General features: G+C 38.4%; 1 protein-coding gene across 1 annotated transcript; it reads right to left on the reverse strand.

The window, feature by feature from the left end:
- apbb1ip (amyloid beta (A4) precursor protein-binding, family B, member 1 interacting protein) lies at nucleotides 1-26,250 on the reverse strand. The gene is made up of 14 exons (XM_028569890.1): nucleotides 26,092-26,250; nucleotides 20,266-20,325; nucleotides 18,885-18,972; nucleotides 17,147-17,439; nucleotides 15,376-15,453; nucleotides 12,788-12,947; nucleotides 7,567-7,688; nucleotides 6,417-6,491; nucleotides 6,180-6,323; nucleotides 5,592-5,702; nucleotides 3,457-3,555; nucleotides 3,242-3,368; nucleotides 3,065-3,126; nucleotides 1-879 (listed from the first exon to the last, which is right to left on the reverse strand). Exons 2-14 carry the CDS (start codon nucleotides 20,323-20,325, stop codon nucleotides 283-285), a joined length of 2,016 nt encoding a protein of 671 aa, XP_028425691.1. The 5' UTR covers nucleotides 26,092-26,250; the 3' UTR covers nucleotides 1-282.
- Nucleotides 26,251-27,108: the final 858 nt, after the last annotated feature.

A 27,108-nucleotide genomic window follows, 5' to 3' on the forward strand; every position in this document is an offset into this window, starting at 1 on the left:
GGGGGTCAAACACGGTATTGATATGGTGTTCCTAATAATAATTTAGGTGAGTGTATAACATTTTCTTTTAACTCTTTGGTCTTTGGAATATTTAGAAAAAGGAAGGATGGATCGCCATCTGGAAGAGATGTCTGATCTCTACTGGCTGGTTGGAGATGTTCAGTTTTGTTGTGAATGTAAAGAGTAGCAGTTTTTTCAAGTCAAGACAAGGCCGATTAAGGGTTAAGTTGGTCAGTGTGCAGGCGCAGTTCATATTATTTTTATACTGCACAAATTTCATGCTCAGACTACACGTTTCTTGTTCATGGCCAGCATCAGTTCTGACATGAAGTCTCCACCACCTCCTCCTCCTCCTCCTCCTCCCTGCAGCGATGGTGTAGTCCTCTTTGGTGGAGCAGGAGGCATCTTCTTCACTGAGCCAGAAGGCCGCATCGCTGCTCCTGGGACTGCAGCAGGTGGAGGTGGAGGTGGTGGCGGCGGGGGTGCTCCAGCCCCTGTGAACATTGGCGGAGGTGGAGGTAAAAACCCTGGATCTGGTGGTGGAGGAGGCAGAGACTGGTCCACACCCCCGAAACTCACTGGGGGAGGCGGTAGTGGTGGGGAGTTAAATGACGGCGGAGGAGGTAGTGAACCAAAGCCAACAGCCGGTGGAGGGGGTGGAAGGAAGTCTGGCGGGGCCTCTAAGGCATCGTCTTCATTGGGTGGGGGCGGTGGAGGAGGGAGGAGGTCCGTTGCAGGTGGAGGTGGAGGGAAGTTTGTTGGCAGGTGTCGCTGGGGGGCAGCAGGTTTTGAGGAACCCTTTGCAGGCAAAGAAGGTGTTGGATGAGGGAAGACTGACAATGGTGGGGGTGGGGGTGGAGGTGGGACATTTCCAAAGTCCTGAGAAGACAGAATAAAAATGATGAGAACAAGTACAAGAGGTGGACAAATTATTACTTTTTTTTTACCTGGGTGTTTGCAGTGTCTTAAATAGTATTAACGTTGATAAGTCAATTGAGCGACAGGTTAGGGCCTTAAAAACTCTTAAAACACAATTAAATTCTTAAAACTGACTATACTATGACCTTTTATGAATTTTCAACAAACATGGCATCATGACTTGAAGCCAAATGGCGTGTTATCTGTACGCATTTTGAGCTATCCACGGGTATGTCTACGCTGTATACAGCTGATGTAAACATACACACCACATGGCGTGTTATCACGAGAAAGGGGCTTACTATCGCGAGAACGTCACACACGTTAAAAAACAAAAAAAAAAGGTTGGGTTTAGGAAAAGAACAAAAACACGACGGTGACCAACGTCACATGCTTAGGAAAACAATAAATGGTTGGGTTTAGGAAAGAAACATTGGGGAAGGCTTAAAAGAAACGCCACACGCGGGACGCGATCCCCACTCTCCTGGGTGAAAGTCCTGTGTTTTACCCATCCGTGGACTTACGTCCTTTCATACTACTCGCTATGGCGAAAATTCAAACGTAATGTAGGTCAATGGCGGCCCAACGTCATTGATAAACACGCTAAAAAGCCATTATGCGTCTTGATAACACGCCAAAATGGCATACGAATTGTCGTGTCATACATACGCCACTTTATCAGTCTGTTTCAACATACTATGACTTTTTTTCCAACATACATGCTGACTTTTTCAACATACTTTACTATAACCTTTTAATGACTTTGTTTCGACATACTATACTATGACTTTATGACTCTTTTCGATTTACTTTACTATGACTTTTTCCGACACACTGACTTTTAAATGACTTTGTTTTGACATACTATAAAATGACTTTTTTTTATAACTTTTTCGACATAGTATAATATGACTTTGGACTTTTTCGACATACAATACTATTACTTTTGACATACTATACAATGACTTTTTTCAATAAACCTGACTATGACTTTTTCGACATACTATATTGACTTTTTTCACTGTACTGACTTTTGACATACACTATGACTTTTTTCCCCCACATACTATACTATGACTTTTTTTTCCACATACTATACTATGACTTTTTTTTCCACATACTATACAATGACTTTTTTTCCCACATACTATACTATGACTTTTTTTTCCACATACTATACTGTGATTTTTTTTCCACATACTATACTATGACTTTTTCAATAAACTATTATTATGACTTTGTTTCACTTTTTTCAATATACTATGACTTTTTTTTCAACATATACTATTACTTTTTGTGATTTTTTTTTTACATACTATACTACAACTTTTTTCAACATACTATGACATAATTTGACTTTTTTCAATATACTATAACTTTTTTTGACATACTATTTTTTATGATTTTTTATTTTTTTTTTTAGACATACTATACTATAGGGCTGTGCAATTAATCGTGATTATGATTTTGGCTCCCAATGATCACAAAAACAGAATAATCGAGAAAAACAATTATTTAGCTCATTACGTTTTGCAAGTAAACTCTTATTTTCTCGTGTTGTGAATGGAAAAAAAAGTTGAAATAGGAAAAGAATTAAGGCAAATATCACAGTTGTAGGTGTTTTTTTTACTGTTCATTTATTTAACTTTTTTTGTGTTTTTTTAAGTTCAATAATAAAATAAATCACTTTTTTTGACATACTATACTATGAGTTTTTTTCGGCATACTATACAATGACTTTTTACACGTTTTTTCGTGCATGGTATCCATGCGATAGGACTGTTTAGTTGTACTATCTTAAAATCAATGTATAGTATGTTAAGTTAAAGTGTTTTGCTGATGTAACTGGTTTGAAATTCCTGCATATACCGTTACTGAAATGATAAAGTCGATTATCAAAATTAATTTTGTTGCTCAGTTAATTTCGAGAGGATTGTAGGATATATTAAGGCCCTTCAAATAAAGTGTTAGCCCATTTGTTGCTTTTCTCAGTTGTTCTTTTTTTTTCCATTGTCGATTGAATATATTTGAATATGGCCTAAAAGCATCACATTGGGATTTGGGCCTTTTTCACCATTATCTAACATTTTTATAAACTGATAACGAAAATGATTATTAGTTTTAACCCTAATGAAAAGTTAAGTACCACAGAAACAGGTCCTTGTTGGGGCTTGGGAGCATGCCCATTGGCCTGGCTTGGTGATTTGGCTGGCGGAGAAGGAGAAACACCATGAGTAAACATACGCTATACAGGCAAAGGATTTGTGCTAATATCACTACTTCTGGCTTGTTCAGTGAAGGGTCAGCTGGTGTGTCGTTCTACCTTTGATGGTGGGTGAGGGTGTTGAAGGATTGGAGCTTGATGGAGTGCTGCTGCTGCGGTTGGTCCACACAGAGCTGACAGCAGCCTTCTCTGCCGTTTTATAGCTTTCATACAGCGACGCGCCGTACTGGAATTGTAAGAAACACACCAGCATGAGTTTTGGTCAAATGGAGATTTCCTTTCCTATTATTTAATGCAAAGATGGTCAAATTTACCTTTGCAATCCGTATTCCGGTTACCCAAAGGTTCATGGACCAAGCATCATCGCAGCAGAGGTACTTGATGTACTGAGACTCTTTTTGGATCTGAGGGTGCTGTAGAGTCAAATCCAAATGGTAAACAGGTTAGTAAAGAACCTACTTTGTTAAAGTCATTCTAGCATTATAAACAGAGCTTAAAGACTCATGTCAACAGGCTTTTAATACAGATTCCAGTTAAATTAGATTACACTACTCTGCACCCACACAACCCTGCCTTTCAGTATAGCTCACATTTAATGTGCAATAAGCTGTTTATTGGCAAGCAAAAGACCAAAACACACAAACATTAGCCTCTGGGGTAACATATGGCACTGTGACCTTTCTAGCTGTTGTCCAAACACTACTCTATTTCATTAGTGTATTTACTGAAAGACAAAATCCCCTGATTCAACATTGCACTTCTATACTATTCTCGGAGAAAAGGGATCAGAAGCGATGCAGCAGAAGCAGATTTATTGTTGTTTTTATACCATGCATTCTTCTTCCTTTTCAACACCTGGGGCCTACATTACCCACGATGCTATTCAACTGCTGAGAGCACACTCAGAGATTCAGGTGTTATGCTAGCAGTGGTTAATGTAGACTCAAGTCACTAGCTCAGCACAACCAAATTTAAACATGTAATTTTCAGTCCCAACTAATGCTGACTCACTTTTACATGTACAGTGATACTCAACAAGACCTGTAAACAGACTGTGATGTGTAAAATTAGTGGAGTTGCCCTTTTAGGATACCACAAGGGGGCAGAGGGAGTCTAAATCAGAGTGTTGATAGGGAAACTCCTGTGAAATGGATGATATGTTTTCAATTCCTGTTGTTTGGAATAGTCTAGTCAGCATTTCTGGAAACCAAAAAAGCCAAACGTGGGCCCCATTGAGTACATCTTGTAATCCAGTTCAATTTAGGACATATTGGGGAGTTTGATGCTCAAATATTCTTAATTTTAGGATTTGTGCCAGTAAGTGTACACCAAATATTTACTTTACAGTGCACACTGTATGGGTGTAACATTAATCTGAGAGTCAACTGTTTTTTCCCTGAAGAGGAAGTTGACTTCCAACGTAATGTTGTGATATCAGATATACACAATGGGGATGGTTTTAGAGATAACCTCAGGCAGAACCTCTGAATGGAAACCGGCTAAATGATGAAGCTTATTGTTTTGCTCTTGTTGCGGCAGTTTTTGGCAGCCCGTAAACACCACCCAACCAATCTGTCAAAAACACACCCTAATTGAAACACTCGGGCAGCCGAAAGCAGCTTCAGTTATTATCGTATCATCATCATTACCATCTTACCAGAGCTGAGGTGAATTTTAACAAGTTTTACTGTATTGATTTCTAAACAACAAGAGGCTGTGAGAAGGCTGGTTAGCCTTCTAAAAACTGACTCCACTCTGACAGGTCGTTTTCTTTTTCCCTTGGGCAGCAGCGCCTTTGGCTCAAACCTTGAGGACTCGTTACTACTTCGTAATTCAGTTTCTTTGCCTCTCTAAGCTCTTTTTGCTTTGATCCTCACCAACTAGCCTAATATGCTGATTCTAGTATTTCCCAGAGAAGACAGGGGAAAAGAGAGAAAGCGGACTTTCACATCACTTTAAGACTCACCACTAACTCATCTAATTCTTGCTGTTTTTCATGTCAGTCAGCATTTCTGGGTTATGTATGAGTGCCATAGGTATCTCCCATCACTGGTAATATTCTAAAATTGAAAGTACTCTTTTAATTAAATGCATGGTGCTATTACAGCCATGAGAAAAAAGAAAAAAAGAAATAGGAACTTGTCTCCTTTCACTTCTTTAAATTAAACTATTTATTGCATTTTGCATTTCCAGTAGTGCAAGCAGCTGTGTGGCTGACCATACAACTCAGACGCCACCATGCAGCAATGAATTCTGCATTGATCTCTATTGCGCCATGCGATATACTGTGTGATATGTGCCTCTTAACACCTGCTAGTAAAACAGCAAAACTGACAAGGCACTCAAGAGTCTTACAGTAAAACGTTTTCTTCAGTTAGGGGAAGTTGCAGTTTATTAATTCCACAGTTAAAGGCGTTGAGACAAACCACATTGACCAATTTAAATTTACCTTCAGAAAAAAGCAGAAGTCAGTTGGGGCTTTGTATTTGCCCTTAAAGTCTTTGCCATAGTAGACGTTTACATTGTCAAACTGGACAAAGCAGATGAGGTCACGGGATGACTGAAAAAGAAATAAGGGATTACATAAATTGATCTGTAGTGTCTTTTATCATTTTCCTGTTCCCTCCGCCTATTGAATTGATAATCTACACTACAAGTGTAATAGTAGGTGCATAACACCCTGTATGAATGGTATGTTTGGGAAGTTAAAGCTCCCAAGAGATTTAGCATATACAGTAAGGAAATACATTATAGGTATCCAGCAGGCAGTAAAAGCTGTAGTTATATTCAGTGATGCAAGAAAGAAGCAAGTGGTTCATAAAGCAAAAAGACTACTACACATTAGGATTTTGTAGTCCCAGTGAAAAAAATAAATAAAAAATCATATTTCTTAAGGTTCCAGTTGACATTGCAAAAATATCTCGATATCTGCTGGACTTTATCTTTCACCACTTGCTCGAGGCTAACTGAATGTATCCTGAATTAGAGAATTATCTGTTGGATGTGTTTATGGCCTGGTCCCCTTTTGACCCCTGACCTTGGTTTTTCCTTTGGGCACGTAATAAATTCCAGAGGCCCTCAGCTGAAAGAGCCGTGGTTTCCAGGACTTCTTGCCGTCTTCTTTTAGGTGTATCACCCCCTCAAGATCAGGCACAATGATGGAAGTCCCGCAGAAGTTCTCCTGCGAGGTGAAGAAGGGATTAAAAGGGGTCATTTCGAGGAGCTCCAACAGGGACAACTGTCACACAGAAAATATTTATTATTATTTATTTACCTGTATTAATAACTCCTTGTCTTTGTCTTTCATGTCTTTGAGAGTGTTCTTATCCTTCTTCCATAAATAAAAGTTCTGCAGGAATAAAACAAAGTGCATTAATATATTTCCTCATTTTTTCCTCAAGTGCCACCAGCAGATTCAACGATTGCCATGAAAGTTTGTACATCTTGGACATTCATTTGTCTAATACTTTGGTTTATGACCAAATACCTGCAAAACTAATGACATTCCCATCAACCTCAGCTGTACTTGGTGTTAAGCACTAAGTAGCTAATGTTAGCACGCTAACACAGCAAACTAAAATAGTGAGCATGGTAAACATTATACCTGGTAAACATTAAGTGTTGTCATTCAAAGTTCAAACAACTTTATTTATCCCAAAGGGCAATTCAGTTTCAAAAGTGTTGTTCTATTTTTGTGAAATGACATGATCTAAAATGTTTTAAAATTAACTTTTTAACCCTTGAATCCAATTTAAACATTAAATATCAGAACGAAAATAATCATCAGCGTTTAAAATCCCTTGAATCCTACTCTTTGTCCTTGTGTGACTGGGGCTAGTGTGGTTTCATATCACAGTCTGGACCGATGTTTTCGTGGTGGTGAGAGAATGCACAAAGGGGAAATCTATTTTGGTAGCTCTTGTCAAAGGTTTAAACTATATATATTGATAGCGACATACTGTGAAAAACAGCTCTGCCCTTTTGTTGGGGGATGTGGAAGACATGATGGAGTACTTTAAAAATGAGAATATTTCACCACTTTTCCAAGCCGACTATTTGTCTCTGCCAACAGACCGAATCCATTAAATACTGATTATAAAAAGGGTCCCATTATATCAACAAACATGCCAAGATCTCACTGTCTTTTGCCTGAGGCTGTTTTGTCTGATATATTACAGTGAGGACATACATGTAAGAGGTCATCCTGCATGGAGGAAAGACATCTTATAATTCAGACAACAATTCAACAGTGAAAATAGCCAGATGGTGCTGGGCTGAAACAATGTGAAGATGGATTTGAACAAAACCAAGGCCAAGAATAACAAACTAGCCAGTGTTGGACTTTTGAGATGTCACATCACCTCTGATCACTCAGTATATGTTTAGAGAGGTATGTAAAAGGTGCATACAATGAGGGGACCAACCTGTGGGTTTTTGAAAACCTCATATTTTTCCCCCCGCTCCTGGAAGAGGACTTTGTTCTCGCTGTCTCTCGTCCACGCAGAGAGAGGCTCCACGAGGTTCTCGTGGTCTTCAAATGTCCGTTCTGTCAAAAGAAAAGCAAATTTAGTAGCCGGGTTAGCTCAGTTGGTAGAGCAGGCGCACATATATAGAGGTTTAGTCCTCGAAGCAGCGGGCGCAGGTTCGACTCCGACCCGCGGCCCTTTGTCATTCCCCCCCTCTCCCCTTTCATTTCTTCATCTGTCCTGTGGAAATAAAGGCCTAAAATGCCCCCCAAAAAGTAATCTTTAAAAAGAAAAGCAAATTAGATTAGAGCTAGGCGAAGTGGAGAAAAAAAAAATCATCATCAAAACATCACAATATTTTTTACCAAATACATCTATGTCAATATTGTAGGGTTGACTATTGGTGCTTTCACAAAATATTAACACAATGAGAGTTTTGATAAATAATCAACAATAATGTGGATACAATGACTAAGTGGGTAAAGGCAAATAATAAAACAGCTAGTCAGTCTGGTAAAATCAGAAAATGACATCACTTTACTGTTATGCAGCCTTTAAAACCAGGAAAAGGCAACACTTATATCCAAAATATAGGACGATATCTAGCCTCCTAAATCGATGTTGATATAATAGCGATATATTGCCCAGCTCTAATTTAGATGTCAGCAAACTAGCAGTGATAGTATTCAGATTATCTCATTAAAGCCATTATGTGTGTATTTTATGCATTCATAGCATCCTTTTTAATTTACTCTGATGGTATAAGTTTTGCAGAAAAATTAGACAATCCTGCGGAAAATTAGTGCAATCTAGAGTCCACGTCTTTTTTGATGGTGCCATTAGGGGGTGCTAAAGTCTGAATTTTTAAAATTCTGAAAATATTGGCTTTAAGTAAATAAATAACACAATGTAAAATTACTCCATAACAAGTCATGGATAGATTTCTGAATAGGCCTAACAAGCACAGGCCTGGGGGAAAAATAGGTAATGGGGCCCCAAGCCAGAATGTGGGTCTCCTGACCATTTGGGATATTTTTTCTTATACCCATCTGCTATATTTTTGCTGGTACTGTAGGGAGGAGAAGGGGTTGTTTATGTGTATGAGCCCAGAGTTTAATTGTCTTGGTATGCGTCCCATGGTACAAGTAAAAGTCCTGGGTTAGGGTTGGTTTTTTGGAGTATAAGTGCAGAGTTGATGGCAGCAAAACTGCTCTTATATCGTATTAAAGTAAAAGGGACCCTTTTCATTAATGGTATTAAATTGTTTGTAAGTTCATGTGTTAGCTAAATTGTATTATTGAAGCTTATCCATGTGATGCTGTAACTAACTACTATATATAGTTTTGGGGGTTTTGTGATGCATCATTTACTTAATTTACTTAATAAATATGCTTGCTTGCCAGTAAACACAGCCATGAAAAATATTTTAACAAACACTACACTAACGCCAATTTTTAATCTTCCAAAACCAGTTTACTCCCTCACTACAGTCTTTAATCTCACATAATATGCTCCATGTCCCCTCTGTTTCAGCTTTGCACCATAAAACAAATGCTTTACCATATGTACAGTAGTTCATTCTGTCACGAAATCTTTAAATCAGATGAGCTCCATGGTTCAAAGTAAATTTCACAGCTGTACAATTGTCTATTTGAAATGGGACGAAGCAAGGAAATGCTACATAAAATACGAGCTTCCCCATTTTGCTGGAAGGACTTTAAAATGGCACTAAACTTCAAAAACACATTAGGGGCATTTTCTTCCTCCTCCCCTTCTGCCTCTCTGCCCACCCACACACTCAGTGCCACAGATCTCCAGAATGCACTGGGCATTTGACTGTAGTTTAGCCATGGTCCCAAATTACAGTTTACCAAAGGTAGGCATTAAATAAATTGCTGCCAGGGTTCCAGTCTATAGTTTGACTATTACAATCATTAAATGGATGGTGTGACTTTACTGCTCTAGTGAGTTATTTGGAGTAGAAGTCCCTTTGAACTGCATTACACACATGTAGGTTTTGGTAGTCTGCATGGTAAGCACATGGGGGAATTTAACAGAGATGACTTGTTTAAAGATTGTGTTGCTGTTGAGCTCTGTGGGTGTTTATTGTGCACGACTTGCCTTGGCTTTTTGTTGGTTAAGATTAAAAGGTTGGCAACTATTTATATTAGAACGCAACACACTCTGGGGGGGTTTACAGACATTTAAAAATGACCTGATTTAAACCGTTTCCATTGTCATTGTCATACTGTCTAGTTAGGAGATGACACCAGGCCCTGTGCACACCCGTGCTCATGAGTCAAATGACCTTAACATAAAAAGTTTGTCACAAACGACATGCTTTAAATAAAACAGTGTGATAGACAGCTAATTTAAACAAAGGAGTTCTGTCATTTGGTTAAAAATAAACTATGTTGACCAAAGGGAAACAGATTTCCTCATTTTTTGTGCGCTGGCAGAATATATAATAGTTTTGCAACAGAATAAATGTGTGAATTTCCAGAAAGTAAAAGAGTGAGTTCCTCTTTCAAGGTTTATCTACAGTAGTGTTTGTACTTGTACTCCGGTGTTTAAGAGCCCTGTGTGATATACAGTATTACAACATCACCACCGTTCATACAAAAATTGGCTTTGTTTGTGTTTTTGAGCTACTGGAAGAGAAGTTGTTAGCATTTCGGAGCAATGCTCCAATTTCAAAAAAGGGTAGTGTAAATGTTTTCTGTGACAAGGTATTTGCAGCCAACAGTCAAAGGATAGGCAATACGTCTTATTGACCAACATTACTTATTCTTATTGTCTCTTGATACATCTTATTCCTCTGTGCCATACTGTAGACCTTTTTCATGTTGTCCAAAACCTATTACAGTATATACACATGAAAGACATACTATTGCATGGTGAAATGTTCCTTCATTTCCATGAACATGGGCACTGTAGGATATTTTGAGTCAATCCCATATACACCATTCTGCTGTTGTAAATACTAACATGCCAAATGTGTATTAATCTGCTGCTGAAAATAGTCCCCCAACAAAGGCACTATTTACTCCTGTTTGAGTAACATTTGCAATAAACTATAGTGCCCAGCAGTTTGGAGAATTACTTAATCTTTTTTAGAATAAAACTAAATATTTTATGATTCATTTTGAAGATTTATGTCGTCACTAGGTTAAACAGGGCTTGGGGCTGAGAGCCACAGACTGTCAGAAGTCTTGCAAAATGGACATCTAATTGAATTTGTTGAAAATATGGAACACTAAATCCAAGCTTATCCTTTAATTTAGTTTTTCACAGCTTAACTAGCTGCATATAAAATTACTTGGATATAATTTTCAAGCAAAATAATGTAGACTTACAATTTATTGCTCACAGAGGTCTGATGAAGATGTTAGAAAACAGATGGTAATGAGCGGCCCAAGAATCTGATAGCGACGAAGTCCAGCAGCTGAAGTAAATGTAGCACAGACGGCTCAGATGGAGGATTGAGATCATAAGGCTTCTATTTCCGTATGACAGAGAGGAAGACCGACAGTGTCTGATACAGAAAATTAAACCCACCTGTCTACACTGTATGTATGTATGTGAGTGTGTCTGTGTGAGAGAGAGAGAGGGATAGAAACAGTGTAGGAAAGAGAAGAGGAGGGAGATGGATAGCAGTAAGATCAATGTTTCACTCTGAGCTTGCTGCAGTATGGCTGCAGTTGCGCCAATAAAAACACAGTTCATCATCTAGACCTGATTGAAATATCCCTCCCTGCACATTGTGTGTGTGTGTTTAGTTGACAATTGACATAAAAACATACATTAAAGGCTTATGTTGTTAAGGTCTGTGTATATTGCCACTGTTGTGTTTTTCTGGTTCTGTTGATATATTTGCTGCCCAGCTTGAACCTATTGCTGTGGTGTTTCTGCACTAAATTTACCAGAAATTACTTTAGTAGTTTTGTTTCATTGTGTTTTCTGTTAATGCAATGTTGGTAGTTGATTATTCTAGCAAAGCAGTTCTTTGATGTATTCCAAACTGCTGTTGGAAATGTACACCACAGGAAAATACTTAACCTGTCACAAGGTGTTTAAAACAGTGAATCTCTCATAAAAGGACCACAGGTTGAACCACCATGGTGCTATATCAACTAGTGACAACACATTTAAAGCAATGGTGATTGTTGATGGATTAATCATTGGTCATAAATTTCCCTTAGCCTGCACTTATGGGCTTCATTTCCCATTAGTCCCACCCATGTTACAACACTTCCAAATGTTCCAAATCTATGCTGATGACACACATCTTTATGTGGCGGTGTCTTCTGATAACACAAGACCTGTTGATGCTATTTTAGATATTAGTGCCTGGATGTCACAAAACTCTTTAACACCTCAACCAGGATCGAACAGAAATACTGTATTAGTTATAGGTTTTACACCTCAGAGAGAGAAACTAGCCACACAATTAAAATCTCTAGGTCTTACCCCGAGCAGCCAAGAAACCTGAGTCTGCTTTAACTTTAAGGTTCTTGTGCAGTTATGTCACCGAATCAGTTTTGAATGAGCTGAAAAACATTGCTAACGTGTAAACATTTTACTGCCCAATAAATACTTTTACTTTTAATACTTAAAGTACATTTGCCAATAATACTTACTTGTAGTGGAGTATTTCACAGTGTGGTATTAGTACTTTTACTTGAATAAAAGATCTGAACACTTTTTCCACTAATGGTACTACTGTCTTATTATCAACTTATAAATTGATTAATACATATGCAGTCTATTAGCAACCACACTGTAGGGCTGCACAATTTGAGGAAAATATGCAATTTATACAATAACGTTGAATATCGCGATAAGAATATTACTTGCAATACATAGACAGATATTGTATAAATGTACACAGTTCTGCTGCTTTCCTACTCTGCCAAAATACAACAATTTGCTTGTTGAATGAAAGGAAATAATTTCGAACATTTTTTTATTGAACAAATTGAACATTGAATTGAATATAAAAGGCACCACTAAAAAAAGAATGATAGTTACATTTTAAAGTGCAGTGCGAGTGTATTCAGCGATATGTCGCAGCCTTTCGCGATGTTTGCGATAACGATAAAAAAAAAAAGACGATATATTTGTGCAGCCCTGGCCCTACCACACTGTACAGTAGCCCTTATTAATTGCAGTAACTCACCAAGTTGCAGGTCTGGGTTGGTCTCAACCAGGCTCCAGTCCACATTGCAGTCACAGTGAGTCTTCTCAAACAGGTTGTCCAGAACCTCCCTGACAGTCTGTCTCTCGTCCACCATCAGAGTCTTGGAGCTGCCGTCATTCATCAGCACCTTCACCACCAACTGTTAGAAGAATTAGACTTCATTCTTCCGACCGCTCAAAGTGCTTTACCCTGATGTTACTGTACATGCCACATTCACACTCATACAGAGTACCAATCTGCTCATTACGATCTAGTTTAATCGTTCACACATATTCGCACGATTGGGGATTCAGTATCGAAGGACACTTCGACGTGAATACTAGAATGGCCGGGGTGGTTTGACAACCCACTACCTCCTGACAATGCTAACACGCTACATGCTATGATAGCAAGTTTTCTCAGTAGGCATTCTTACCACATTGTTAATAAATCTACATAAATTCATTTGTACTCTCCATGTAAATGTATGTATTATACGCAACTTCAATCAACCAAATGTTTGTTGCATGGGATCCCATCCATGCTACCTGCTGGCCATGGGTCTAACTGCCAAACAGGAAATGAGAGCTTTCATTGTACTTTATAGTAGAGGGAACTCAGACTGTACCATTTTGAGGGGGGATTTTATTGTTTCAGGGAATAGTCTGTTTTAAGCGCCTAAACAACTATTTCCAAGTCAAGAAAGTTAGAATTATTGGAAATTGTTTATGTTGTTTTTATATAGATACTTAGCAATATATAGGGGTAGAAGCTCCTTTAGATCAGATCATGGTTGAAGTTGGAGTTGGTTCAGTTCAGGTGTAGACCTACTGGAGACTTGCTGCTAGCCAGGGCCTAGCCTAACTTTTCTTTTGTTGACTTATAAATTAGTCTTATAAGTTTATATATTTTTTTTTTCACAACCTCAACAAAACCAGCCTGAACTGCTTTTTGGTGTTATGTAACCTACAAATAAAACATACACCAGGTGAAGAATACTCCGGCCTCCGTGTTCTCCCACGTCAAACTTCTTTGGCTTTTTTAGTAATAATTTCCCCCCAATTGTTTTTGTCTGTTTTGCACCTCCTTTTCCAAAATTGGCTGAGATTAATTTTGCTCTGGAGTGCTTTCCTCACAGGCTCATATGGCTACACGCTTCCTCTCATCTGAAACAAATCCAGCTTTTGGAAGCTGTGGAGTTTTTACAGAACCATGGTCAGCCAGTCGCTTATATTGTGTCATAAAAAATGTGGATTTCAGAGATGTTATCACAAGAGGATTTAGAGTGTTAGATCACATATTTCTCAGCCTCAACCTTTACTGGAAAACAATATGGGTTTGGCATGTGGTTGAATGAAATGTCACTGGATATCAAATTATTTTCCCTCTCACAGTACTTCCTAATGCAAAGCAGGTATCTTCAAAATATGTGATCCTTGTCGAAAGCATGCTCCAGAACCAATGGGTCTATCTGAAAAAACTCTGCCCACAGATGGTTGTCCTGAAACCACTGAGAGTGCACCTTGCTATTCTGAGTCTAACAACCCTGATACAGATGTTCCTGTGAAAGTGGCCAGTGGTCTGTGTTTCCTCAGCATCCACACACACACACACACGCACACGCACACACACACACACACACACACACACACACACACACACACACACACACACACACACACACACACACACACACACACACACACACACACACAGGCATTCAAGAGCCCATTGTTCCTTCATTACCATGAACATGGGCACTGTAGGATATTGTGACTCAATCCCATATACACCATTCTGCTGTTGTAAATACGAACATGCCAAATGTGTATTAATCCGCTGCTAAAAATAGTCCCCAAACAAAGGCACTATTTACGGTTGTTTGAGTAAAATTTGCAATAAACTACAGTGCCCAGCAGTTTGGGGAATTCCTTAATCTTTTTTAGAATAAAACTAAATATTTTATGATTCACTTTTGAAGATTTATGTCTTCAGTAGGTTAAACAGGGCTCGGGGCTGAGAGCCACAGACTGTCAGAAGTCTTGCAAAATGGACATCTAATGGAATTTGTTGAAAATATGGAACATTAATCCAGGCTTATCCTTTAATTTAGTTTTTCACAGTTTAGATGAACGGATTTATGGATTAATCACACACACACAGGACATTAAGGCAGCCACGAATAGAAGTGTAGAACTTGGCAGTCGTATCATCAGTCACTTAACCTATGATAAAATGTGAATGGAACTAGTTTAGTTCTGTGTTAAATTGCACATCCTGGTGTGAAGCTTTGCATGCAAGACCACATGTCTGTGCTTTTGTTGACTGCTTTGAAGATGAGAAAGTTTCCACATATCACCCAAAGAGGGGAAACGGCGCTGTCCTTCAGGACGTTGGCTGGATGAAGGTAGCCATCCATTACCGTGATTGATGGCTCTCCCAAAGGAAAAGAAAGAGCCATGCTATCTTTGATGATTACGTCTTTTACAGTGAAGTCCATGTAGCCGTAATTCACAATGTCTTTAAAGTTTACTGTTGCCAGTGGATGTAAGATCAGAGGAGTACACTTCAGGGTTTGGTTGTCTTACCTTTTTCACTTTAGCTTCCTTGAGCTTCTCAAGAGCAAGCTTGATTTTGTCTGCTTTTATGTGCGCCTCCATTTCCTCCTAAATAGGACAAACAATAATATGTTATGTTTTAGTGCAGAATATATTTTCATCCATTAGTTATAATCTAGCATAAGTGGGATATATTCTACCATGGTGTCATTGTGTTAAAGCTACACTAGTATACTCAGTAAACTGCACACAGCACAATCATGTAATAACTCCAGGAAATAGTTTGACATCCTGGGAAAATACACCTATTTGTGTAATGCTTAAAATTAGATGAGAAGATGAATACCACTGTCATGTATACATGATAAATATGAAGCTACAGCCAGCAGCCACTTAGCTTAGCATAAAGACTGAAAAGGGGAAAACAGCAAGCCTGACTCATAACAAAGAATACAAAATCTGCGTAACAGCGGCTCTAAAGCTCAGTAACTAGTACTGTTTAACACATTCAACTTTCTGGAGACTTGTCGTCATTGTGAATCAGTAGAGACTCCAAAAGGTTACTGCTCCAGAACACAACTTGTCATTGTTAAATGTTTTTTGTACTTATTAAACAAAGAAGATAAAACAAGTTTATTGGTGAGTAAGAGGTGCTGCTAGGTGGAGTTTGTAACCTTTGGTCAGAGCCAGGTCAGCCTTTTTCCCCTCTGTTTCCAGTCTTCATGTTAAGCTAAGCTAACTGGTGACCGACTGTAGCTTCAAATTTACCATACAGTATATACATGAGAGTGGATATTCTCATCTAATTCTCGTACAAAAAACATGTAACTCAGACAAGTTCATTTCTGTGGATGTAGCACTTTAATGCTGTTCAGGAGATGTAGTGTTTAATTTTCATTTCCCATATGTGGAAGAATTCCATTTGGGACATTAGATCTAATCTAATAAATTTCAATTAGCAGGGATAGGATACGCTTTACTCTGGTTTATAACTTGGGTGTGTTTTTATATTAAAATCCTATCCTGCCTACAGTGCAGTTTTAATGAACTTGTACACCTCTACCTAACAATGACGCATTCTTTGCCTCAGCACAGCTGGTGTTTTTACCTCAGAAGGATGAGGTAACAAGCCCTGCTAAAGCAATAAGCTCCCGTCTGGCTTCACCCCCACACACACCCCCTCCCTTCTCCCACCTTTGGTATTGATCCTGTTACTCTCTCCTGCCTCACTGTATGTGTTTGATCTGTTCCAGACAGACTCTCGGCTGTTTCGCCTCACAGGTCTCTGTAACTGTAACAGATGCCTCCATCCAGGAACAACTACGCCATAATCTCACCGTCCAACTGTTATAAGAGCAATACCATTCTTCCCATTTCCACAAAGACAAAAAAGAAATCCCTAGAAATGTATATGCTGAGAACTGGTGATGCTTTTCATGTAAAACTGTATTGTCACGCACGGCTCAGGAAGCGCTTTCTTATGGTAAACCAAGACACGCCACCAATAAAACAGAGATTGTGATCATGATTGCCTCTGCTTCATGTGCTCTTGTGTACTGTATTACATTTTAAGGGCCTACCAATGCTCAAGACATTTTCTCTTCTGCTTCACTGTCATCCTGTATTGTAGAATTTACCTTGAAAACTGTACCAACCAAAATCAACTCTCTATTACTCTGACAACAAGCATTGGTTAAAACTCTCACGTTCGTTTGGACCAGTTCCCAGTAGTAGAGAGAGGTTAAAAGGTCATCACAGAGATGCTGCTCTCATCTTACACACTGTACAATGGCTGACTCACCTTTGTAGGCTTTGAAACCTGAGGGGGCGGAGGTGGTAAAGGGGAGGCGGTGGAGGAGGCCGAGGTGCTAACATTGCTGCTCGCGCTGCTCGCTGGTGATGCCGGGGAAGCGAGGGAGGAGGCAGGGTCGGTGCTCAGGCCCTTAGGTGGTGGCGGCAGGTCTGGCGGGGGCAGTGATGGCACCTTCAGAACTTCCTTTTGTGCTGCAAATTTCACCTCCGTGGCATTGAGATCAGCCACCAAATCAGCCATGAGCGCATCCAAATCGCAGTCTTCCAGTTCATTGAGGGACTCTGATGTTAGAAGATAATCCGGTTATTCGTTAAGATCTGACCCAGGTACAGAATTTAGATCAGAGACTAGTGCCAAGTGATGACCTCATGACCTAAGGTGTTACCTCTCTTTCAAAATATTTGACCATTGAGCAAAGTTTTGGTACATGGCCATTTACAAATAAAATAAATAAAATGTAGACAAGCCATTATTTACAACGAAATAATTGTACATTTTGTACAGACATTTGCGGTCCCCAGAAGATGAATTCGACTGACTTTGGACTTGCTGTTTCCCCTGACATTGATATTTGTGATTCAGAGAGAAATGTCTCAACATTATGAATGGGTTGTCCGGGCATTTGACATTTCATTTCCCCCTCAGGATGAATCAAAATGACTTTGGTGATCCCTTAACCACCATCAGGTCAAAATGTCATTTGTCTATTACTTTGGTTTACCATAACATACAGTACCTGCAAAACTAATGGCATGAGTTATCTCACTGATTAGAGTCACTGAATGAACAAAAGCTCAAACTGGCTATTTGTCTTATTTCTTTATGGAAATTGTTGTTTTTGTTTTGTGCCCTTTTTTCCTGTCACTCCGATTACTCTGAAAGATCATATTGAAAATTTTATTTATTGATTTAATTTGCATAGCTTTTTGTCTTTTTTTTTACTTTCTTTTCTTTTTTCCTATATTTATTTTATCTTTTCATGTGTGGTTGTTATTTGATGGTTAGACCTGATCTGTCATGTATTTGTTCTGTTGTTTGTTTCTGTGTTTGTGGAATGTATTTTTTGTGGAATAAAAACACACACGCGCACACACACACACACACACACACACACACACACACACACACACACACACACACACACACACACACAGACATGCACAGAATACTGATATTGTCATTATGACCATATGTTGATGTTAGCATTTAGCTTAAAGCACCGCTTAGAGGTTATAGATTTATATTGCGATGAATTGTCATTCAATAAGGAAGATTTGTCTTTTTGAAATAAATTGTGGGGAACAGCAAATTAACAAATTAGCAAATTAGCCTGATTTGACAGGACTGAAGTACTTAATGACATACAGGGGAACAGGGACGGGGAGACTTTAAGTAGAGTAATGACAACAGATGCTGCAACCTTGCTTTAACATTAACCTGCTTGTGTTACAGCCCATAAAAGCCAGAGGCAAACACTTAGTAATTACAGTGACCTCCAGCTTCATCTATCAACAGTAGCCAGATACACTGCAGAGCAACTGAATGCTGAATTTCTACCTCTTTTACGTCACTGCCAGTAATCTGGATCAGCTTCTAGATAACATTTTGAAACATGCAATATATATTCTGCCATTGCACAACTGCTGCATTGTAGAGAGTCATTGTAGAAAAACTTAACACGTAGCTCTTTGAAGTATTTCTACACACAGACAAAATGTAAAGTCACCATTCAGGTCGGTATAGCCAATAGAGTAGCTGACTTCCTTGTCGGCGCTGGGGAGAGGCGCAGGAGGTACCGATTCCTGTCCCAGACTCTGCGGGGAAGAATGAACAAGGCAGTGTGTTTATAAGAGCATGGATATAATATCTGTACAGACCCCCAGAGGCTCAGCGAGTTAATCCACAACACATTCTGAAACATAAACTGTCCCCAAACATTATGTAAGAATGTAGAAGGTTTACACATGTAATGTTACATCTGTTTTTAGGTATTACACCTAAAAGAGCTTTTATGTGTTATATTAAGTCCCCCCGGCAAAGTAGAAGTGATTTAAAATGACGGGTGGGTTGGAAAACAACATCAAAGTGGTCAGCAAGGTTTTTCACAAAGAAAAACAATGTGTAATCTCTAGCTGGTTCATGCCATTTGACCTCCCCTGCAGAAGAGAGTGTAATTTATGGTTATTAGATGACCACAAAGAGTGTTCCCCCCCCCCGGGTCTGCCAGTCTAGAGTGTCTGGGTGATCGATCGTGGGTTTTACTGAGTTTGTCGTCGAAGAAAAAAAGTCTATCCAAGGTGAGAGAATTAAGCATGGGCAGTCTGGAGAAAATATGGTGTTGTGTCCACTCTGTGTTGCAAGAAAGATGTGTATAACATTGTTCATTAAAACCTATTTTTATTGCAAAAACAAAGACGATCTGATGCACTCTGTGCTGTGACAGCATAAAAAGTTAAGTTCCTATTGTGCTTTACGCTGGAAATTGATAAAATCTTGTCATTTTTCAAATTGGCCTGTTGGGCTCTGTGTATATATTAATAATACTCAAATTACAAAAACAAAAACCTTTTTGAAATGGCACCTGCTTATTGCAAATCATTTTTTAGGCCAATGAAACAAAGTGAAACCAAAAGGTCATTGTTGTTCCATATACAACTCTAGGCTATCATGATTCCATTCACTCTTTAAAATGTATTCACATTTTACCAGTCCATTTCTTTTTTAACTTTTCCATTTTCTTTTTCTCTTTTTCTTTACTTTTGATGTTTGTTTTGCCTTTGCCTGCTTTTATTCCAGCAATGACATTTGTAAGCACATTTTTTACAAACCTCTTAACCACTATGTTAATTAAAAAAAAAGCAGGGCTAATAATAATAAAACATTTAAAGAAATCCAATCCTTATACGATTTTATGTTATAAAGACTAGTATTAGATATTTATTTCTGTCTCAAAAGTAAACAGCAATGAGGTACAATACAATTTACATAATAATGAGTGATAATTCATTAAATAGGGCCCAGGGAAATAAACAGAAGAAAAAGTCACCAGATGTGGAGTGAAGTGTACAAATAAAACCGTAGTTGTTATGACACCCGTTTTAGCTCACCTGAGTGAGGAGGTCCATCTCCCCCAGCAGGTCACTGAACATGGCGTCAATGTCGTCCATCTGTTTAAAGCAACAACAGAAGTGTCAGACACAGATCGGACTGTAAACTGTTTTACCATGCGACAAAAAACTGTTTGTCCACTGTTGGAGCACCGTGTGTATCAATGTATTGATTGGTGCTGCAAGGAAGCAAAGAGTTTAAATTGATTGGATATGGTTGCCATGACGAATGACAGTGAAGGAATGCGTGGAATGAAGAGGTAAACACATCCGAGCAGTGAAACAACTGTTAAATACACATGCATGTTACACAGCCGGTGGTGAGACACAGTACTTTACTTTGAAATGTGTGCAGTTGTGTTAAGTGCCCTGAGGCCATGCTATCATACAAAACATCTCCAACCCAGACTGAAGGAAGAAAAGTAAGAATGCATTACTTCCAGGCATTCATTATGCACCAGAATGTGTTGCGTCTTGTTGCACATGTTAAACTGGAGAGTGAAATATTATTTCATGTTTGTATTTTCTGTCAGTCAGACGTAAAATGTACTTTTTTTATTGACCGACCAGGGCCTCTCACACAAGTTCTACTTTATTTTAAGCCGGAAGATCCTCTAACTCACCACTGCAATCAGTCTTATGTCATTAAATACCATTATGTGTTGAAATCATGCACTCACATTACATGATTGCAATGTGCAACGTTTGTTTCAACCATTGGGACAATACCAATTCATTTTAAATACCGTGTACTAAAGAACTAAAGTCAGAATTCCTGGCCACAAAAATTGATCCCTGAAACATGCTAAGTCGTAAAGAATTTGAAACGATCGATAGTAATAAGATATGCATGCTGTATACTGTGCTTATTGTAGCTATCGATTGCTGATCAAGTTTCAAGGCTCATATACTTGACTGCTTCAGATTTATATAGTTTAACCCAGACATCGTTGATATTTTGTTGTCTAAAGTAGCAAATTTGCCGGTGGAACGACTATGTTTTTCCTGAAAACAACTTCTGAAGATCCACTTGAGATTTCAATCTGTAATTATGTACAGCATTCTATCTCTCACACATTTATAGTATTATTTTGAATCCCCATTTTCTAAAGAGCAAATGTTATGATGGGCTAGAATGTGCAGTCAAAACAGAGTCCCTGTTTTTCTTACAGTGGAACATGACCAGTAGTGGGAAGGTGTCAGTGGGAGTTCATTCAGTCACAGTGGGGCTTTGATGGGGTTTTAACTTCACTAATTCCAGAAATGTAATATGCTGTATTGTATCAGTGTGCCAGACAGTGACTGAGTCTGTAAGGGTATACTATTCTGATTAAAGACATTCAAAAGAAAGTATAGCTGCACTGACTGCTGAACCACTCTGCTGTTTTAGTTTTATTTGGGGGTTTCATTCAGAAGATGAAATTCCATTGACTTTTGACTTTTCCTCCTGTGCCTCCATGAAGTCAAAGTTTCCTCTTATCTAGTAAAATATCTCAAAATCTCCTAGAAGGATTGTCAAAAAAAAAGAAAAGAATATGTACAGACATTCATGGTTTCCAGATGATCCCCTGACTTTTCATCTTGCGCCATCATCAAGTGAAATTTTTTATTTGGTTTATGACCAAATACCTGCATCAATGATCAGCCTCAGCTTTCCTACTTTGTCAGCAAGGGCAAACACAGTTTTCATTGTTGTACAATACTTAATTTACTTACTTTAATTCATATCCAAATACTTTGTGTAAAGTTTAGAACAAAACATGAATAAAACAGAAACTTGTTCATTCAAGACAATAGTATTTATGACTTCAGAGCAGTCTAGCTATGAGCTTGGCTGTATTTTTATAAGAACAGTAATGGTTAACCGAGATACCTTAGTGCGGCTTTACTAATTTTGTTGCGCAAAATCATGATTGGTCTGCAAACCCCTTGGGTTGTTGCATAATGATTAATAAAGTCTATTTTATATGAAGTTGTGTTCTGGTTATAGAAGAAGCTGGGGTCAGGTAAATGTTTGGTGTGGTTAAACAATATATGGGCTATTATGACATCTGACAACAGACCTCATAGTGGCTGCACACTTTTTACCCACTTTTTTATAGGCCTCCTTGTTATTGTACCGTTAGCCACTAACCTAAAAACTAAAATAAGCTCCACCCACTCATTAATTTCATTGGTTTAACGCAACCAAGTTTCTCTCCCTCAGAAAAATGTTAACATAAAATCTTGAGTCTTCACTTTTCCCCCCTGCTGTTATGGTACAAACAATATATTAAAATATCTCAAACAAAGTGTAACTCGCTGCTTTTACTCATCACATTTTGGAAACTGTTTAGTCAAAAGAAAACGTCTTCAGAGATTTAATCAAAAGCATAGAAACTCGGGGCAAACCCTCAGTCACCCTGCGGAGGAGACAAGAGTGATTGATTGTGGTCCAGGCAAGAGTTCATACAGTGCTGTGACATGATGTTTCTCATTTGAACGTGAAATGGATCAATATTGTTCCAACATCTAACAGATGGCGTGTGCATGTATGGTTTAAAGCTTCTGAAAACGGTATCTTCTCATTCAATAAATGAGTTTGTGCTATAGATAAAAAGAACTACGTATTTTCCAGAATGACTAAACTTCTTTGCATGTCATGCAGTTATTCCTATATGACTAGTGTAAGTGTGGGTCTTTCTAACTGTTGTAGCATGTGGGCCCACTCCTCCACCCCTTTACAAGAATGGTTTGCTCTAGGAGGAAGTGGTAGAGGGTGTACTTCCTGCAACTTGCAATGTTGAAATTGTTTAGGAAATTGTGACACGAGCAGCCACCTGTGACCTTAATGCTGCTGTTACCTTCACTCACATGATGTCACATTGTAATGGTCTTTACATGAACCTATGTGTGCGACATTCTGCATAATGACGAAACAATATGTATATAGTGTCACCTCACAATGTGTTATTTATCTTGATTTTTTAAAAATATTTTACTATTTCAATTTTGCTATTTTATATTTGTTATTTATACTGTCATTCTGGCAGCTGCTAAACTGTTTCATTGTTGAAAACAATGACAATAAAGATCTCCTCTATTCTAACATAACGTTTAGCAATTGCAGTCTCAAAAATGCAAAACTTGGGATAAAACGCATTAAAAAAAACTATTAATATAACCACTCCTTAATTATTTTCGTTCACCTTTTCTTCCCATGGTGTCATATTTTCTGTAGTGTCATGACAACCACAAATCAACAGACCTCACTATAACAACCCACATAGAACACGTAAACACTGTGACCGTCTATAATGTGTATTCCTAAAGTCACACAAGGGAAAAACTTAGTGTCAGTCAGGTCACTCTCTGGCAGCTGCATTTAGAGGCCAAATGCATTAAATAAAGCGCTCCTAACTCTCGTACAGTAAAGAGAAGTCAAAGAGAGTGCGTGGCCAGACCTTGAAAACAAACAGGCATCTGCAGATGGATGCAAAAGTTGCTGTGCCTTTTTATTGTTATGTTTATAATTACTTCTTCTGCACATAAATGCATCAACATTACACTTTAGCGAAGTATTACACTTTTTTTTAAATTGTAGGTGTGATATTTTTAACAAAACACAGATATCCACAGAAAAGGTGTTAACTTTAAGCTGGTGTCATTACAACCATATAAGATTATCAGTAGAGGCTAGATGTTTTAAATAAAAGAATAGTTTAAAATTTCAAAAATAAGCATATTTGCCTTTTTTGCTGAGAGTTAATGAAAAGATTGACAACACTCATATCATAGACATACTCTTAACTGTTGACTATGAAGCTAGAGCCAGGAGGCAATTAGCTTAGCTTAGCTTAGCATAACGTCTGGAAAACAGCCAACCTGGCTATTGATTAAACAAACAAGATATAATAGTTAGTGTTGGTAAATTGTTTTTTTAAATATTTGGACAGAGCATGCTAGCTGTTTCCCCTCATTTCCTGTCTTTATGCTAAGCTAAGCTAACTATCTATTGGCTCTAGCTTAATATTTTATACAGACATGTGAGTGGTATCAATCTTGTCATCGAACCCTCAGCAAGAAAGCAAATAAGCTCATTTCCTAACATGTCCATGAATAATAAAAAAAAACTGGCTCAAGATATAAAGGATGACATAGATCTGTTGTGAAATCATGCAAAAGATTGTATCAGCAATATTGGAAAACGTTCACAGTTGGAAGTGAAAGTCTGGCAATCACTAATGCTATTTGAAAGAACCATTACTGATGCATAGAGTGCTCTGAAGTGAGCTGACTTTTCCATTTAAATCGCACAAACTGATGACAAGTGTAGATTGTCCTCTGCAAAGTGCGATGGAGAGAATAATGGGATCATTTCATTTGCCTTCGATAACTGCATTTACTGTCAAACAAAGTAAGTATTTGAGTTCATATTCACACTACTTTGGATAAAGTTGCAGCCTGAAGGAAGACAATCATGAAAGTATGTCGCTGCCTCTTTGCCCCATTTCTATTTTCTTTCCTGAAACCACTCTAAAAATATGTCATTTGTCAGCATTTACAAATATTACTGGTAACACTCTGGCATGAAATCTGGCACCCTTTCAAACCCGCACAATACATTGTAAAAACACGCCATTCTGCTTCTGATATCCAAAGAAAGACAAAGACAAAAATATTGCATGCAAGCGACTTCTACATTCCTCCAGAAAACAAATCCTAAATGATCTCAGATATTTTTCAACATATTAAGTCCACACACATCACTCAAGTTTCAGACGAGAAAATAGAAACCAGACAACAGAATGTTTACTATAATGTATAGAAACTCCCTCTCTTACTCGGCTTGAATATCTTTAATTGGGTCTTTGGCAGATGTGTTTACAGAACTGAATGTACTCTACAGTAAAGTAGGCAAATTAGGGAGTCGGCAGCAGAAACAAAGCACTGAAGAGCATTAAGAATCATAACCGACATTTAATAATACATGCAGTAAGATCGTATGTTTGCTGAAGGGAGTTTGTGCTTTTCTAGAAATCAAACATGGACACTTATTTCCACTAAGGTTATATTTACATGGGGAAAATAAGAATCCTTCAACCTTTTCATTACTTTTCTTTAACATAAAATCCCCTCTGCACATGAGTCATTGGACAGTCTGTCTAAACATATTGTAACGTTTACTGGCCTCGTCAGCAGTCAAAATCAGAACTGCTAAAAGGTTTTTACTCCAGCATTCCATGTAGACTCTTGCAGTGATATGCATTTTATAAGTAATCCAGTCCTTTTTTTCCTGTGACTTAATCTCATCTCAAAATGCCACATGTAGATTATGTTCCTATCATCAGTGACAGCACTATTAGCTATAAAATAAGAGGCCAACCCTATCAGTTTCATGGGGTTATTGACTCATACAGCAGTCTGAAATGAGAGCCGGGTCCACCCAGTTGGAAAGCAGATTAACTAACACCCTTTTCATTATATTAAAATAGCCCATGACTGCCTTATCGCTGTAGAGCAACCTAATTAAGCCTTATACCGTGAGTAAAAAAACCATCTTGGGTGACATTAGACATTTTGTTTCATTTTTCTACTATCATAACATAATTTCACAACTTTTAAAAGTCTGTATCGTATTAGGAGGAGGGTTTAAATCACAAAATTTGACAGGATGTCTAAGATTTTCAGTCTGTATTATGAACATTTGTATGGCCATCCAGCATTTATTTGACAGCCCAACAAGGATTCTTATAGTCAAACTCATGTACGCTCAGAGGAAAGCAACTATGGGTGTTTACCGTTAACTGAAGGTACAACATCCAACTTAGCAGAGATGTAACTCACCTTTTTACAATGTATTAATCCTTGTTTCAGCGGTTAGTTTCAAGATAACAGCTTCATGGACGTCAGTTCCAGCCCTAAATACTCCTCTCTAATAAAGCTCAAGTCATATACAGGCAGATTTGGGTGTGTTGATGTGGATTGCATCTGGCTCTCTCGACTGTTGACTTCTTCCTGCTTAATGCGGAAGTTCAGGTCCAGACCTGTCACTAAATTCCTTCCAAAAGCTCAATACTTTCACAACAGTCTTGTCTTGGCAGCGCTGGGCCATCCCCCTTGACAGCCTCCATTGTACTGCAAGTGTTTTAAACATAGACAGATCAGGAGAAAACTGCAGTCAAGTTCGCTGTGACTTCCAATCATGGTCCTGATTGACAAGCACTTGAGTAGATGTGAAAGTTTTTGGAAGAAAAAATATAAGCGAGGTCTCGGTGGGATCGAGGGAACGGCTGATTCAGCAGAAGGAATGGAACGGTCTAGGTTAATAATTCACCTCACTGAGGTCTTTAGACAGGAGTGGTAATGTGGCACGTCAAAGAAGTGAACACCAGACTCCAGCGGAATTCTAGTGATCTAAATACTTCTGCAAAACACAATGTTGCCTCTAGACAGATCCATACATTTAGCATCATTTGCTGTACAACTTTCAAAAACAATAAATGTTTTTTCTGCGCTTAAAATCAGGAAGGAATGTCATAAGACGCTGGTGTGGTGCAATGAGGTCGGTTATCTTCGGGGGGGGGGGGGTACCAAGGAGAGTCAAGCTGTCAAGCTATGAATAGCCTGCGGCTCTTATCTGACCAGGCAGACACAGATATCTCTATTTATTTGCATTTCTCCTTGAGAGTCGACCTGGGAGGCCTAAAAAACAAGATTTCACAGTTCTTTTTTCAAAATCTCTCTTCTGTTTACAGAGGCGTCAAAATATAAGAAAAAGGTCAAAAAGTCCCGTGAAATAAGGATCATGGTGCAAAATTATGCTTAAAAGAACAGCTTTCCCTCATTTCCACTCTCATTGTC

Source organism: Perca flavescens, chromosome 22 (assembly GCF_004354835.1).
Source record: "Perca flavescens isolate YP-PL-M2 chromosome 22, PFLA_1.0, whole genome shotgun sequence".
NCBI lineage: Eukaryota > Metazoa > Chordata > Actinopteri > Perciformes > Percidae > Perca > Perca flavescens.